The following is a 17762-nucleotide window of genomic DNA, read 5'->3' on the forward strand; positions in this document are numbered from 1 at the left end:
TCAATTCAGGCATTGTGGTGACTAAACATATACGCAAGAGCTTCAGGGAGAAAAGTTATTAGTTCTGATTGTGTCCTTACTTTTCACTGAGAACAATTTTGAAGAAATATTATCATCAATTCGTGTTATAATCTTACAACATAAACATTCAAATCCTAATTGATCTGTAGAACATTTGACTTGTAGTAAAATCTGCATTTGTTTCTTGGGTGCAGCTAACTGCACAACATAACATATTTCAGGTATTTTTCCAAGATACATATTTCTATGAACTTTATCTGTTCAAAGAAACTGGGACTTTTAAAACCCGAGTTCTTAGAAAGGAAAATGGGAATTTTAAATATTTTGAAGAACATGGCACCAGGACATGGTGAATAGTACCAGATCCTCCCAGGAGAGGGAGAATGGACTTTCAGCCATTATTTTTTTTCTGTTTATATTTACTAAGCCCATAAATGCATAAATAATAACAGTTTTAAACAGGTAGAGTGATTTTGCTTTGCTTTATTTAGTGCCCCCCCCCCAAACTTTCAAGCAATCAGAAAAGTAGTACATACTGCATTAAGTCTGTATAACCTCAGCAGGAAAACTTAACCCTCTCCTTACACTCATGTATTTTAACTGCAGTGCAGCACAGAACACATTTGGACTGAGCATTTTATTCCAACTTCAGAGAATTCTCTACTAGACTCCAAATGCATTCTGCAATGCATTATCTTAGATTTTCATCTTTTGGAGAAAAATACTATATTTAACATAGTATTGATATTTAGATAGTATTTTTGTTACACTGTAGGAGAGCACCACACCAAGATACTGCAGTCTAACAGCATTAAGAAGAACACAAGGAATTTCATGTGTTGGGTTTTGTTTTGGGGTTTTTGTTGTGTTTAGATTTAAGAAGTCACCCATAAAGATCCTTCAGGTAACAACAGGTATTTGACTTTGAGGAAAACAGGATGGATTACATGTATCCCATGTTGCTTTTTGTTTCCCATCTTTTCTTGGCTTCAAATCTGAAATAAAGCACAAAAACCACATTAGGAATCATAAGCATATGTGTTTCAGGTATTCACCCATACTATTCTTAATAACAACAAAAATAAAAACGTATTTTTAATACTGTAATAAAGACATGAAGGCATATGTAGCCATATAACCAATACATTAATTCTGGTAAAGTCTCTGTACTTAAGTCTGATACACTGCTAAAAAAAAAACCACAAAAACCCCCAAAACCCAACAAGGTTAAACTAAACAAATAAGATTAGCACAAGCCGATTTCAAATAAGAAAACATTTAACCATGATTGTACTGTATACACTTACTGCCAATGAGACCACAAATGTTTAATTCCATACTCAAATGACTTACCCCCAAGCAAGCTTCTTTTTCTTTCGAGCTTCTTGGGCAGCCTCCGCGTCTTGCTTGGCTTTTACAAAGTTGCGGCAAGCAGCAGCTTTGGCAATTTTCACACCAAGCTAAGACATAAAAAGGAACAAAGGAAAACTGAATAGATGCAAATGGCTCATATGAAATTTAAGCCTCACAAATTACTTGGCCTGATATTGTTTCTCAAAAGTCAATAGATATTACAGTATCTTTCAAATATTAGGCTGATGCTGTACTATTAGATCGGACGAGCAAGAATGTCTCGAGAGAAACACAAAGGAGTGGGGTCCTGGGGCAAGCAATCCTTTTCACCAAATCCTTCATTTTCACAAATAAAAGCAAAGGGCAGTAGCCCACTAGATCCTTTTATTTGGTTGTTTTTTAAATAAATATATAGACATACAGACAGACAGACATGCAGTCTCCATTATTAAAACCGGTCCGTGACCTCAGCTGTGCTAACACAATAGTATCAGGTCTTACCAATATGAAAATCACCCAAAAAGACAGTTTTATACAGGAAGAACTGCTACTACCACACACTTTCCAGTAGTACCAGTACCTATGTTTTAATCAGTCTGTCCAGAAAGTAAATGAAGCAGTGTCCTTAGAGCCCATCTGGCATTTAGTCTTCACATTACTAGCTTTTAGATTATTAGTGTGATAATATGCATGCTTTTCAAATAAGGTCATAATAGGCTGTAGGTGAATACTACTTTACTTCCATAAACTTACACTGTGAGAATTAAGTTCACTTTAGTGAATGTCAAGGGGGGGAAAAAAAGAATAAAGCAAAAAGGATAGAAGAAGGTATTATGAACTATGACCAGATTATTTTCCTTAATCAACATTCATAACTTGTTCATTGCAGTTACATTTTGTGATTGCTGTCATGACTTGACATTATCTGCAACTAAATTATGAATTATGGAAGAACTTGGTCTCACAAGTCAACGCTTTTCTCCAAGACAAATAAACAATTCATTTAGCCAAAACTACTACAAACTGATGTGGACAAACAGGGTTTTTTTCCTATGCATTCCAAAACCTACTGACGTTAGCTAACACGTTTCTGACTGGATATTCTAAGTCTCCCCAAAACACTATGGGAGACCCAAGTGAAAAGAACACTACTTAACACTTTGGTTAGAGTTCCATTATTAATGGTAACACACTTCAATGATCTGCAGCATCTATACAGGCAATTCTTATTTACTCTGAGAGATGTTTTATCCAGATAAGATGAGACAGAACTCAAGAACGCATCTTCAGGTGTAAATGCACTGACATCTTCTACAACACTCCCATCAAACGCGTACCCTGTAGGTAGGTTGATACCCTGATGATTTGTTAGCAAAGCAAAACAAAACAAGCCATTCTACCTTACAGTCCTTTCAGGGTTCAAGATTCAAGAAAGTAGCCTTTCTGCAGAAGGCTTTGAGAGTCTACATGCATGCAGGCAGTAAGAACATCAGTTTGTGCTTTGTTTGAGGCTCCAATACTGGCAACACAAACAGTTGAGAGGTAAGCATAGTATTTTAAAAGGAAAATGTGCAAAATAATGCTAAACAAGTTTTTCATCCACTATTTGCACATGTTATAAGGCCATAAATATGCACCGATGGAATCATCTTGATGCACAAAATAATTCAAGTGACCAGACATGTCAAAACTTTTGTATTACTAGCTACATCATTTTTCCCAAGCATTAACATTTTATATAATCAGTAATTCAGTGCCAACATCTGAACTGCCAAATCTCAAGTCAAAGACTAGAACATAACATTCTCTTATTTGCATTGTCACTTAATATTTAAGGACAGCTATTAACTTGAATATACTTGCAGTAGAAAAATGCTTCAGAAAACTCACCTACAATATGCAAAAAAATGTTTACTTTAATTGAAACGGGCTTAATTATTAGCTTAAAAAATAGAGCAATCTGATGGCTGAAGTCAGTCAATCAGCAGAACCATGCCTTAATTTTCGAACTGTATTTTACCTCCTAAAATATTTGAAAATTAACTCTTGCTTTCTGATGAATAACAGCATCTCCTTAAAATACATTCTAGTGGCCTATTGAACACTTAAGACACATACAAATATATACAAGCGAGGTCTACACAAGTGCTGCAGAAAGATCTTTTGATCTGTATTTCTTGGAAGACAGAATGAGTTCTCAGAACAAGTTCTTCCATCTTTGAGAAGTATGGCAAAAATGGGATAGTAAGATCCTCTGTAGTGTTTGTGGAAATAAAAAGAGAAACAATTTGAAGTATTAATGTTATCATTTCTAGGCTACATAGTCAAATTTTCAATAAAAACAAATATGTCACATATAAACACACACAAACATTTTAGTCAGTTTAAACATCTTCTGCTCCCACCCATACCTAGACATATATCTTCACTCCCCCTTACTCAAAGAAATCCATAAAAGCTTGGTCGACGGGTTTTACATTGAAAAAAACCACCCCAAAAAACCCCCACAACATTTCAGGTCATCAGATAACTCAATAAAATACAATCTTAAAAGAAGTAAGAAAGCATGAATAAAAATATATACAACAATTTCTTGTGTAGTCAAAGTATCAGCATTTTCCATATAGAACATCCAATATTTTGCTGCATTTTAATTAAGGTGTCTAAACATTATCACAAAGAACTGCAAATTGGTCAGAGCACGCAGTAAGGAAAATTAAGCTCTAAAGGCTTTTTATCACCATATTTCAGGAACCAAGGGTGTAAAATGTTCTAATTTGGGATATATTAAAAGCCATAAAAGGTCTTTCAAAAAGATTAATGGTACTTTGCTTGGATTTAAGATAAGGGCTTTAGCTGGTTGGAAAAGCAGGGCCCTGGCTAGACCCTTGAGGCATTCATCTTTACAGCCACTTGGAAGATTTGTAAAAGCGTCTGCATAACCTCAAGCAAACGCACTGCGACATTTTTTTTTTTAAATTCCTTTCAATTTTACAGGTTTAAAGTGTGTAAATCATATTGGGTAGTAAAGCCGATATAATGGTTCATCCTTGTAACACAATATATGTATTTTTAAGACAAACTTAAAAAACAACTTAGTTTCTACAGGGCAAAGATCTTTCCATTTTGAAGTTGACCAATAATCATGTCAAAATATCTTACTCTAAATGTTTAACATAGCATAAATGAAAATTCCTTATCCGTTATTTTTCATGAATTTTCTACTCATCTGAAATTGTTACCTTGTAACAAATTTCTGAAGCTTTGCTTCTTTTTGAACAGTTTCAAGGCATTTATTTAAAAATACCAATTACCATACTTTAACTTTTTATGGAATAACAGGTCTCTATGAAAAATATTTATGCCATTCTCTTTTGTTCTTTAATTAAATGAAAACAGATGTTTTCTGAAGTAAAGCGGAACCATTACTGGAGTACTTAAAGTGTTAAGGTCTTTAATTTTTATATCAGTTTGGTCTACAATTCCTGATTGTCTTTACTCAAGCTCAACATTAATGTCAAGCAAGTTACCTAGGAGACGAAAGAGATCAAAGAGACAAAAAACCCTCAAATGTCTGATTAATCAAGCCTGCAAACAGCTTATTTCTTTTAGCCTGCATGCAAGTATGAAAATGAGATTCTGGGAGCCGTACATTGTGCAGATTTGTTCATTCTTATCAGAACAAAGCCAGCGGCAGCTTATTTCATGGATCATTGGCACTGTCATCAGTGCTACACAGAACGGGTGACAGCTCCTCATTTTGAGGCTTGAACAAAATTAGCAAAAAGTCGGCACAAATTAGCCTCTCATCTTTTTAGTAATATGACATTATTCATTTACTTTTTATCCAATTTTTAATTTTTTCCTTGTCAGCTATCCCTTTCTAGTGTTTCTTGCACAGCATCATAAAACACTTTTAAAACAAGCAAAGAAATGGCTGAAGTTGAAATAGTATGTAAAGTTCAGGCAGAAGAGTAAACATTTTTATTAAGTTGCAACAGAATCTACTGTAACTTCTAGAAAACTTCCTTGAAAAACAAGACATTTAACATTAAATATCATAACACAGACTTTTCATTAAGATAGGACCATGCAATGTAAACACTGAATGATGCAAGTCATGAGAAAACAGTTTCAAGAACTGCCCCAGAAATATTTAGGTATGACATACAAGACGCTAAACCTACAGAAGCTCTAACAAAACATCTATATTCAAACAGGTCCTGAAATATCCTATGATCATACCAGAGAAGCCAAACAGCCTTTTAATACAGTGTTACAGTTTCTCATCAAATATGAATCTAGTTATTTCAGGCTTGCCTTTAGCAATGATTTTCTCCTTTTATGTTATGGAATGTTATCCATTGCTGACGTATATAAAATATATAAAGCAAACAAGAATACCGAGTGGATTTTGCAGTGAAAATTGTCCCCTTTCAATGATGTGCTCAACTTCCACTGTAAAATACTTTGTAATACCTTTGTTGTATTTTTATGCCATGTATTACAACATCAAATTATATTTGGATGACACAGTAGTGGAGCAAGGACAGAAAACTGTTCTAATATTAAGCTCTTTGCTAGATTTAAACATTTAAATGCAAGTAACTTCTTCCATTCATGAGAAAACACAGCATTAAAAAATTAACTATAAGCTGTTAGATGCTTTACACAGCCCCCTTATAAGAAAGGCAGTTTTAAAAAAAGAACTGTAGTACTGTTTTCAGCAATTTCTTTATCTCTGTTCTTCTAAGTAAGAAAGCTTATTAACAAGCTTTGAACTTAAAATCACATTTACAATAATGTGCCATCAACAGTTTTATAAGCTAATTAGAAAAAAAGATTAATTAATGACTGGCTGCTAATAAAATGGCAATCATGAAGAAAGAAACCAAGGGTGCTAAGCTTCAACTACCACCAATTAAGAGCTAATTACAAACAAATTATATATGTGTTTTGCTGTGGGCTTTAATTTACTAAAATGGTTTTAATTAAAAGAGAAAACATGCTGATTAATTGAACTGCAGAAAAAATCTACAGTATAAACTGTGCTTTGTCTGTCTCTTTAATTAGACTTGTAACATCTGAAATCTTTTTTTAAGGTTTGTTAAAGAAAAGATATACATAATTAAGGGAGCATAAGAATGTAATTCTAGGTGATAACCCTGCCATGTTCCAAAGGTTAAAAGAAAACAACCTCAGTGAAGAGAGATATTTGGAAGCACCTCTGCTAAGTGTTAGAAAGAAAATCTTTCAGAGATAAAAAAGAAACTACTTTTTTTTTTTCACTCGCCCAGAGTCCTTCAACAGGCAAGATTTCCAAGTTAATTGATGCTTGGTTACATTCCATGTAAAATTGCATCAATCTCTTCAGGTACGTAAAAGCACTATGATAAATTGTGGACATTGCACAGAATTTAGAAATTTTATTTTACCAATAGAAGAGCATCAAGCACCATAACTTGTCCATCTGAAACAGTAGTATGTGTGTGTGACCTCATGATCAATCCTACCCAAATTTTCAAAAGGAAAGCAGCTTCCGGAATGGTTCTCAATGATTATGACATACAAACTTGCTCCTGTACTTCCCATTCTAAATTATATGGCTAGAAGTTACTTACAGACAACAGATACTAATCTGATCATGAGAAAATGGTCAAAACTGATGCAACAAATTTTGAAGACAACAGCAGGACTGATCTTGCTGTGACACAAGAATGATATCCCAGTGACTAGCCAATTAATTGTGTTAATTATGATCTAGATCTTTCATTTAAGCTTGATTACAATACCATAGTTTCCCTATAAATTGCAGCTTTTTAAAAATCTTTCACCAAAATGCCAGAAGCCACTAAGCTAAGGACTTGGGTACAGTGCTGTCAAAAAGCCTGTGCTATTTAGAGACTGACAACTATCCAGTAATTTAGCACACTAAATTACAAAATATTTTAAAAGTTCCTTTTGACAGCTAAGTCTAATATGGTCAAGATTATTTTACTGTGTTCAAGCTCTCAGGCTAATGCGCTCTTAGACAATGTGGCACCTACCTACCAGGCAGTTAACACAAAAACCACAAGCAAACACAGAGTTTGAGGTTTAGCCAGATTAGTTCTCAGAATACTAGAGCCACAAGAAATCTGCATTCTGCTTCGAGACACCACACAATGATTTGAGTACAGCAGCACTACAAAAAGTTCTTTCTGTAGGGGAAAAAAAGTCTGGAAAATATTTTCAGGTTTATATATTAGGGGTGGTGGTGGAAGTCTTTTAAAATTATTTGGTTTAATTAGGAAAAGAACTTTTACAAGCATCATTCCAAATTGAAACTGATTTACAGCAAAGTGAAATTACCAGACATCTCCACATACCATCCTTACTCATAAGGATAAACACCTCCAACTATGCACAGTCACAGTGCTTTAATTTATCAACATTTATTCCTCAAAAAAAACTAGGCAGATTCCCACAAACACAGTAGGAACAATTAAAGTACATTTCAAGATACTATTCCAAAAGGTTTTTCAAAAGCATTAGAAGAGTTGACATAATTCCAAGTGTCTGTTCACAGCTACTTATCCAAGTACCTGCTACCATTAAATCTCGACTACCCTAGAGCATCACCAAGAAAACCATTTTATCTCAGCCCAGCTAAGTGTCCACATTAACTTCACTCTCTCAACAACATTCCTTCTAAAATGTTCAGAATTTTGGGGGTAAGTCCTACATTAATATTAACACCTCTACTGGTACCTCTCAAGTTAAACAAGTCATCATTAAATGCAGTGTTCAAACAAGAGCTTTAGGTATGCCATCCTACGTTTGAAAAGCAGAACTTTAACACATGAAGGACTCTGCCAATGCTGAAAGCCCTAGAATGTTACAACAAAGATGGCAACTGGATTACAATAATAAACCTTAACTGTGCATATTACACCACGCACACTGCAATGAATTGCTAGTTATTTAATACTACTATGTTGTATGTATCAAATTATTCAGTCCAACAGTGTGTTTAAGAATCCATAGTGAATTAAGATTAAGCTGTATGACCCACCTGCATTATGTTGATGCTCAACACATATATCAAAGGAGTGCTGATCTTGTATACTGCATCACAGGACTTAGGTGCTCAATCTAGACTGGGTTCTATAAGCAGTCTAGCTAAAGAAGCAGAGTTATTGATGGCCTAAATTAGACGTGCCCATATTCTTTCAGGAAGAATTTCACTCATATATAAAATAATGCAATCAAGAATTTCAGTACCACTAGAACCCTTAGTGAAGCAGAACACCCCACAAGAAAACATGCTGTGGGGATGGCCAGGGATGCTACAGTTAGAGATCTGCTACCCTGATAACTCCCAAACTCACTACAATCACTTTTCTAGTCCACAAACTAGGATGACAACAAAAGACAAGGGGTAATACTTTGTAGTGAGGTTTGCCAAGAGATTAGACTGAATATCATCACCACATAAGTACGCTTCATTTTTAACAGAAATGCAACTGCCAATAAAAAAGAGGTTAACACATTTTTAGCTAGTCTCAAAAGCTACATATGAATCCACATATACAGACACTCATAAATACAGAGCCTCATGCATAAGGTATCCAAGTTCTAACTTCCCTCAGTCTAAAACATCGAATGCTACTGGATTAAGGAGTTTTAAAATCAGCATTTGTGCATATTTGTCAAAGCAGAAGAAAGCAACAAATAATATATTGCCCAAAGCCTCCTTTACAGCAATACAACATTTGCCTTAAAGAACCTGCAACAAGTACCACGTGGAAACAAAAAGACCCAAAACCTTGAAGCAGTATCATTTAGGCTTTTAGGATGTAAATTTCAGTGATCCACTCACAGCTGCTAGATTATGCATATTGCCTAAATCATCACTGATTTTAAAGGAATCTGATTTTTAAAAACCTTTTCTCACTGTGTCATAACGGTAGCACATTGACAGCATCATTTTGGCATTCCTTTGCTTTTTAGGACATGTTTTTACTGCCTATTCTCATCATCTGTTTATTTTTGGCTTCATTTTTCTAAATACTGAAGCTGCCCTATCAGTTTCACAGGCTTATAAATGTTATACATCAAAAATTAGTTTCACTTATTAAGGCAGGAAACGGCTTTAAGAACTCTGGGATCTGTGCCTCAAAGCAAAAGCTTTATCAGCAGGTTCCAGTCACTGCTTCTTGCAAAAGAAAATGGTGCCGATTAAAACCCCATACACCTGATTTCAAAAAGAACACCTACCCACTGAACATTCTTCACATGGCTGCAAGGGGGGCTGTACCCCAAACAGAAGGCAGCTGTTTCTCATATACTTCCTGCCCCCCAACCCTGCAACACTGCTCAAGAAAAATGAAAACTATACATAAAAAGATGAAGTTGAGATAAAAGAACAGTAATTCATCGACTTATTTCTCTAGACTTCAGAAGTGGTGTATTTTAATACACTCACAGTATAGTTCCATGCCTGACTTCCTCACAGTGTTGTGTTGCATTTGGAAGTTAGAAGGATACAAATAGCCACATACTTAAAAAATTAACTCACTTCTAAGAAGTATTATGTAGAATGAGTTTTAAAAGGGGCATTTCTTCAAATTGCAAAGAGAAGGAAAGTAGCAATTGAGTCAATACCATACAATATGAAAGCAGTATTCTATTAATTGTATTTATATACAAAACAATATTTTTTTAATCAACCTCTTCCATAATCAAATCCTTTTCTAAAGTTCTTCACTGAATCAGAATTAGTCACTGTTAGAATGATTTCTTTAGAATAAAAAGTATTCTATAAGATCCATTAAAAAAATACAGCTTCCCAAAACCACAGAGAAAAATGAATCTTGCAGTGGGTTATGTAGCACATCTTTACAACAATAGAGAACCCCAGTGAATTCACATGGATTCTGCCTCGACAGAACTCCTCATGAGATCAAGCCAGTCATTTGAGTTTTCCTTCTTTCAACATACTATTTATTCAGATAAACCCACTTAACCCAAACCAACTCAAGGCTGTGAATACTAATAATGTTTCAAGCATTTTGTTTTCAGAATTACAACATGCTAATATTTGAAAGTCAACAATTTGGAGCTAATGTTCCACAAATAATAATACATTGCTGTAGCACCTGGGATATGCTAGATGTTGTACAATCCCATGGCTACTGAAATCAGATAACAGTTTATCATAAATATTACAAAACCTTAAAACTTCTTACATTAATTTGTTTTTATAGTCAAACAATTTGCACTAGAACCTCAGTATGTTTTATTGATTATGATACTCTAACCACTTTAGAGCAGATGGGATAATGACATTTGTGAAGGAGAACAGCAAGTGTTTTTCATGTTGTAGACATGAAAGGTAATATAACAGTATCACAGCAAGAAGCTGGTCAGACCTAAAGGGAACATTAGGACACATTCCTATCACTGTCAATAGCTGTTATCTTTGTGGATTGAAGTTTAGTGATCACTGGTAAAAAAAGCAGATAAGAGTCTAGTCATTAGAAACTGCCCTGAGTGACTAAATGTAGGATTTTGACAATTGTATAAGTACACGCACTGAGGAGCAGTTTTACCTAACCTTATTTACAGAACCTCAAGAACTGTATTTCCCATTTCAAAAGCCATCAGTCTTTAAAGCCATCACAATATTGTATTAAACAGATCTAAATCTATAATTTTACATTAAAGCTTAGATTGAAACCCTGTACTTAGGAAACATTTTAAATATTTGTATGAGAATGAGAAGCATTCAGAATTGGTCTTTAATGCTTTTCTAATACCTCTGAATTTTGCTAGTACATACAGTGGACACAAAATTTCCATTAACTGAAGATAGAACAGTATGCAAGATAGAAGAATGAAAGCAAAAAATATATAATTAATTTCCAATATAAATTTAGAATATTTGTAATTTAAGTTATATAAATCAGACTTCATAAAAATCATAGCTACTCCACTCACCTCAAATAGTACTTAGTTATTTTTTTCTGACCTGGCTTCAAAACTATTCCAACTATCTTTTTAACCTGATTTTCTTTCTTTGCATTTTCTCCCCTGCACACAAATAGCAGTGGGCACAACAGCCTTCATGGACTTCAATTATGTACTTCAGCTGCTACCACCTACCATATGTGCACCAATTTAACTATTTTTTATATGAAATTGCAATTACCAGAGGTATCTGGTAGATTCCTCACCAGTTTAAGTATTCATTCAGCACTACATACAAATTTAAAGGGTCCACTTTTGTAGTAAAGAGCAGCATAGCCTTCATAAAATTACCAGACAAACCAACTAACAAGACAACATCTTGAAAAAATGGAGTTTCTCTCACCTAGATTTTTTTGGTTTAGATATGCATTTATATACTAAAAATGATGAAAAGGAAGAAAAAAGTCTGTTTATTCAATAAACATCATTCTAAGGCTACAGCAGTATGTTTGACATCTACCTACTCTCACTCTTCTTGTTCAGAATTCTTCCAGCCATCAACTCCCAACCACATGAATATGCAGGAAGAAAGCACTGACACACAAGTTTGAGTGTTATCTGTCCTTATTTGGGCATGGCTTGCTCTAAACTTGCTAAATCACTACTTTTCTTCAGGCCTCCCAAGTTTATTGAGGAGGGAACACAAAGAAAAATCTGAGGCACAGGGAACTCACTGGAAGGGAACATCCTACTCCTGTTTTCTTGGCTTGCAACATACAGAACAACCAAAAGCTCAATATAGATGACTAGTTGCCAACTCTTCTGACTCGTGGAGTTGGCATGAAGGCTTTAAAGCACAGTTACTTGGGATCATTCACAGTTCTGTTTTCAATTCTTACACATAGCTACAGCTGTCCAAGCATTACTAGATCAGCAGCAAAATCCTTCAAGTACTGACAGAAATCTGCTTAGGAAACAGGAAAGATACCCCAAACAATCTTCAATGCTATTTTAGTTATGACGCTTTTTGTACAGGTGTACAAAACTAAATGCTTCCTCAGAGCTTTTGTTAATAGCCCACTTACCTCACGAATGGCTAATCTATCACTCAGCTCCTCAGCCTTATCAATGTCACCTTCAGCCACAGACTTCTCTATGCTAAGTTCAAGGCCAGACTAGAAAAAGAAAAGCAAATATTTTTAGGACAAATAAAGAAATAACACGTTTAAAGGGAGCACCTCCTTTCTAAAAATACTTCTTTCATAAAATTCTTCAAGACACTGCATAAACCTGTAATTTCTATGTAACACAAATCACTTTGTCTATGTATTGTAATGGACAGTATAATTAAGAATTCACTGAAAGGCTGTCTGAGCACAAATCATTGCATTAGTTCCACCTTACACGCAGGATAATACTGTAGGTTAAAAAAATTACACGGACTAGTTTATGCCTGTCACAATAAAATTTCATCTGAAGATCTGGCTTATCTCTTCCATCCCTGGAGCTTTCTAAACAAAATGTGAAATATATGTGTCAGGTAACATGAAGAATGGCAATTACTACTGTATCGTTACAGTTCTAAGATCTTATCTTTATCCAAAAACTGAGTTCTGGCATAGTGCCACCGCACTATGCTAATAAATTAAAAATTCTAGCAGTCCTATGGAAAACAATGAAAAAGCTTCAGAATTTAACCTCTGAAAGTAAGAAAATAACCTTCATGATCAATGTAACATAACTTGTTTAATGACAACATTTACAAATAATGTAACCATAAAAAGTAAATGTTTACTGGAAATTATAGTTGGAAACTTCTGAAGGAATACAGAAAGGTAGCAAAGCAGTAGGCACTGACTTCAGAATTTCACACAAAAATCACTCTCATAACAAAAGACAATTTACAGCCTCCCTGCTTTTAAATATTGGTGATGCTAAAGAAAACCCATTTGACAGTTTCGTAACATACACTTTCTTAAAATATAAAAGCAAAAAAGGAAACGGAATTCTTGAGAAACAGTGATCTGCAAATACCGCACTTGAATTATTCAGGTGGAAGTTGGGGAAAAAAAAGAAGTGCACAGCTAGAAGTTGCAGTGATAGCAAATTGTTACATGTCTCTTCTGAAATTAATGACACATAAGTTCCCCTACTGATAAACTCTCTGAACTTGTGGAAAGCATCTGCATTTTAACACTTTGGACTTCATTCCAGATCTATCCTGAGCAATTTAATGACAACTAAATACCCACGAAAAATAAGAACTCAGATGTGACAATGTCTCATGATTTGCATGCAGAAACTTACTTCAAGCAAATGAAAAATACAAAAATTACCATAAAGGCAGCTAATAGATCATTTGATGTCATAGAACTTATACAGGCCTTTACCAGGAAAAGTGCAGGACAAACGGTGCTATGAGGAACTCGCAATATAATGAGTTTCTTAACTTGTACATCATGTTGTACCAGTTATTTCAAATATGACTGGTTACACAATAAGATTTATGAACAGAATGTGTTAAGTCCAGTAAAACTGTATGGTAGGTTTGGTCCTCTAATTCCTATAGCCTCTAGTGTCAACTAAAGGGTTTACTTGACACAGTTTGAAGTTAAAACATGACTGAAAAAAACAAAAGGAAAAAAAAAAGTCAAACAATACATATGAGGTCTTCTGTCTCTCATGATAACAGAAACCAAAAACCAGACAGGAAACAAGCATGGACACTGTCTCGAAAGAAAGCACATAAACCTTTCAATCCAAGTACGATTCACGTGGTATCTAAAAGGAAATGAATTAAAAATGTGCACAAAATTATCCTTCCTCAGAGTAACTTGATTTACTCACTTTCAAATAGTCTCATTTTTATTCCTATCTCAGTTAAGGCTGAGGTCTTTTACTGCCAAGTAGAAGCTGACATTGTTTTGTATCAACAGTCACCTTTTGTGGAGCCTTGCTATCCACAGGTGATTCAAATCTATCATTGATTCCAAAGTATTGTGCGAGTTCTTTCCATTTGTCTTCATTTGCCAACTGTTGACTACAACAAACAACAACAAGAAGTTATTAATATAACCAGTTCCCTTTCCACAACTTGTAATATTCTTTTCAACACTAAAAGAAATGCTTCCATTTGGCAGACATGGTCTTTTCAGCCATTCACAGTTTTTAATGGAAGTGAAATTAGTTATTCCTTCCCCTCTGTAAGCATAATGCCACAATCTTGAAAGCAAGCTTGTACGCAATTCCATGCAAAACATCATTAGGAGTAACATTAAGTCCATTTTAAGTTACACTAAATAATACATTGTGATATTTTTAAAATCAAGCAATAAATCCATCAAGCAATCACTGGAATCAAATTCAGCCTGTCCAACAGAGACACTGAACAACTTCAGCAGGTATTTTACATGATGTTCAAAGCTAGGCTTTAGCCATGCGTGCAGTCAAGCTTTTTACAGGTTTTGCCTCATATTAAAAACAGACCTCAGATAATCACATTGACCTGATTATACCTCTTAGTCACTTCATCGTTCTTTTTCTGTTTTTCTAGGAGAAAAAAAGAAAATAAAATCCAACATTACACAGTAATACCCTACAGTATCCAATGAAGTTAACAGAACTCTAATTGGTCACATTTCCTTTGAAAGATTGACACACTAGGATTTTTAGCCAATGATCACATGGATTTAAACCACTCAGCTGTAAGATTTTTCATACGAAGAAGCTCCTACAATATCTTTGAAGAAATTCTAACCAGAATACACAAAACTATGTTTTATAGACTTACTGAAATACACTTAGCCATTATAAAACAGTATTGAGTAAGTTCTACCTTGTTTTTAAAAAGCAGACAAATGTATTACTTGAAGCAGCAATTTACAATCTAGTCCTACAAGTTATGTATACAACTGGAAAAATAAAATCCTAGATAAAAGCTAGAGTACATTTACTCAGGCATTCAATTCTTGGTAAAAAAAGCCAAAACCAAACAAAAAAAAAAAACCACAACAAAAGACCTCTCACCAACCAGCACTTCCAATGTATTTGATACCAATACATTTTTGAGAAAATAAATTCTGTAACTTATATAAAACACCTTTTCTATGGTGCTTCCTTTTTCGGCTTTTGTTTCCCTGATTTGCTTGAGTCTTCATTTCACGGTTTTTCTTCTGAAGCTCCACAAATTTCTACAAGATTAAGAAAAAGCAAATCAGTATTTTTAAATTTTTTCCCCATTTTAAAAAAATTACATAATGTGCTGAGAAATGTTGTGCCAAAATCTTATTTATCCACAGTACCTTGTTATATCTATTACATTAAAATTTATGCACTGAGAACATCCAACTTTGATGGTGTCAAACTGGAATTAGCTCTAATCTTTCATCACCTCTCTCTGACTTTCTGCTCTCCCTAAATCCCAGAACTATTCAAACCCAATGGTCTTCTCATGGGACATGACACTGAATACACTTATGCTGGCTGTGCACTCCTGAGCTATTCAATGTATTTTTGTTGCCTAGCTGGCAGTTTGTAGTCCAAGTATTACTGATAGCACAGTCCTTGCACAGCAGGCTACCTACATGGATAAGCGGTTTCTGCCAATTCTTATTTTGACTCAAAAGCCTAAAAAAAGCCTAAAACACAGATTGGGTTTTTTTTTTTCCAGGCTTTACATACAACAGGAAAATCACGAGGTTATAAGCAGCTATGAGTCTGAATGCCTGCAACTAACCCCTATAGAAGGCAGAAGAGTACACCTCTACTTCACAGATATGCAGCACCAGTACAGTGGCTGATACACTTAGCTGTATAAACAGTTAGAGAAACAGTTCCAGTTTCTTAGCTGCAGAAAGCAGTTACAAAGAAGATCTGAGCCCATACGCCACTGAAAATACAAGTCTTCAGGCAACCATATAGTTAGCCAAACATCTCCTTGCTGTGCTTTCAATCACCACTGCACTAGGGGAGGGGGAAAAAAAAAAAAAAAGCAGCTATATTCACTTCCTATCTAAATTCCTGTCCACCCTACTTGAAACAATATAAGGTATATTACAATGACTGTCCTTTGATCATATTTTATTGCATTTCAGATTTGTATATCAAACATTCAACACTGAGTTATTTTAATTTAAGAATCAGCCATTCAACTTCTGAGTATATTGCATTTATGCCCTGGACATTTGGAGACCTGTAACGATACCCACATTCCACATATTTAAAGATATTCCAGAAGGGCATGTCTGAGATTCGTTTTCTCCATCTGCCACTGATATCACAATGGGTTCACCGATGGCATTACTTTCAGGTCCATTCTCTTGGAATTCAGAAAGCTGAGCGCTTTCAATACCTCCTTTTGCATCTTCCTTTGAAAAGGAACTACACGACTCATCTCCATCATCAGAACTTAAGTCAGCATCACTTTCATTCAGTCCTGGAGGTAACAGTCCACTCCACATCTTCCAGTTTAAACAAGTCCATGCCACTCCAAGTCACTGCAAAGACACTAGAGTTACGTGAGCTCACCCATTCCGAGATAAAAACATAATTAACCTGCAGAAGAAACAGAAACAGCAAAAAACACCATCAGAAGTATTTTAAAGAATCACATTACAAAGCTTCTAATACTTACAATCTCACAGAGAGGTAGAGGATTTAAGTACACAGGTTGAAGTTATTAGCTTTTTTTTTTTTAATAATTCCCCTTCCTTGCTCTTTAAAGTTTTGCCACTCGGCATTTGTTTATAGCTGCTTTCAGCTGAAGGGCGATACCGCAGCAAACGCCTCCTGTCCGTCCGTGTTCCCCCCCCGGGAGAGCGCGTCCAACCCTTTCACGCCATCGCCTCCCGGGACAGCGCAACCGCCTCCCCCCGCCGCCTCCCGGGCAAGGCCGGCTACGGGCGAGCTCCGCCGGCCCCCGGGGAAAAGGTGAAGAGGGGGAGAGGGAGAGAAGAGCCCGCCCGCGGAAGGCGGTAGGCCGGGGAAGCGAGGGCAGCCCGCTCCGGACGAAGCGACGAGGAGAGCAACGCCGCTCCCAGCCTTCCAGGGCGGAGGAAGGCAGGCGGCACCGCCAGTCCCCCGCAAGCCCGACGGCGCTGCCCGAGTCCCCTCACCACAGCCCCGACGCCGGGATTCCCCTCCCGGCCCTGTTTACCTGGCCGCCATCTTGTCACCGCCGGAACACCCCGCCCGCCGATTGGACTCTGCCCCGCAGCCAATCAACGGGCGCTTTGCTGCCTCAGGCCCGGCCTCTCAGGCCTCCACGACAAGGAGGCAGGGCGAGGGGCTGGCGGCGGGGCGAGGGAGCCGGGCCCGGGGGATGAGGTGCCGCCTTCCCGGGGTCTGGGGGGGCATGGGACCCCTCCTCGCAGTGAGGCCGCCCTGGGGGGGGGGGGGGGCAGAGCAACTTCCTCGCATCCAGGAGGGCTCCAGGAGTG

The 17762-nt window shown here is 36.3% G+C and overlaps 1 protein-coding gene across 3 annotated transcripts; it reads right to left on the reverse strand.

Moving 5' to 3' along the window:
• Nucleotides 1-486: 486 nt before the first annotated feature.
• Nucleotides 487-17534, reverse strand: FAM204A (family with sequence similarity 204 member A). Of its 3 annotated transcripts, none has more exons than XM_049810372.1 (8): nucleotides 17480-17534; nucleotides 16533-16878; nucleotides 15425-15515; nucleotides 14841-14874; nucleotides 14266-14365; nucleotides 12411-12500; nucleotides 1375-1481; nucleotides 487-1016 (listed from the first exon to the last, which is right to left on the reverse strand). In XM_049810372.1, the coding sequence occupies exons 2-8, from the start codon at nucleotides 16782-16784 to the stop codon at nucleotides 965-967; spliced, it is 726 nt and encodes a 241-aa protein (XP_049666329.1). In that variant the 5' UTR covers nucleotides 16785-16878; nucleotides 17480-17534; the 3' UTR covers nucleotides 487-964. The 3 variants fall into 3 exon arrangements, with proteins under 3 accessions (XP_049666329.1, XP_049666330.1, XP_049666331.1); XM_049810373.1 differs by having other exon boundaries at nucleotides 16533-16820; nucleotides 17480-17519; XM_049810374.1 differs by lacking the exons at nucleotides 487-1016; nucleotides 1375-1481; nucleotides 17480-17534 and adding an exon at nucleotides 1488-3628 and having other exon boundaries at nucleotides 16533-16876.
• Nucleotides 17535-17762: the final 228 nt, after the last annotated feature.

The sequence above is a fragment of the Accipiter gentilis genome, chromosome 9 (assembly GCF_929443795.1).
Source record: "Accipiter gentilis chromosome 9, bAccGen1.1, whole genome shotgun sequence".
Classification (NCBI taxonomy): domain Eukaryota; kingdom Metazoa; phylum Chordata; class Aves; order Accipitriformes; family Accipitridae; genus Astur; species Astur gentilis.

Excerpts from the sequence above, each read along its gene's own strand:
- FAM204A (XM_049810372.1), bottom strand. The coding sequence starts at position 16,784 with ATGTGGAGTGGACTGTTACCTCCAGGACTGAATGAAAGTGATGCTGAC. Across the intron at positions 14,366-14,840 it reads AACGATGAAGTGACTAAGAG|TCAACAGTTGGCAAATGAAG; the intron begins GTATAATCAGGT and ends TGTTTGTTGTAG. Across the intron at positions 1,017-1,374 it reads AAAAAGAAGCTTGCTTGGGG|ATTTGAAGCCAAGAAAAGAT; the intron begins GTAAGTCATTTG and ends GCTTTATTTCAG.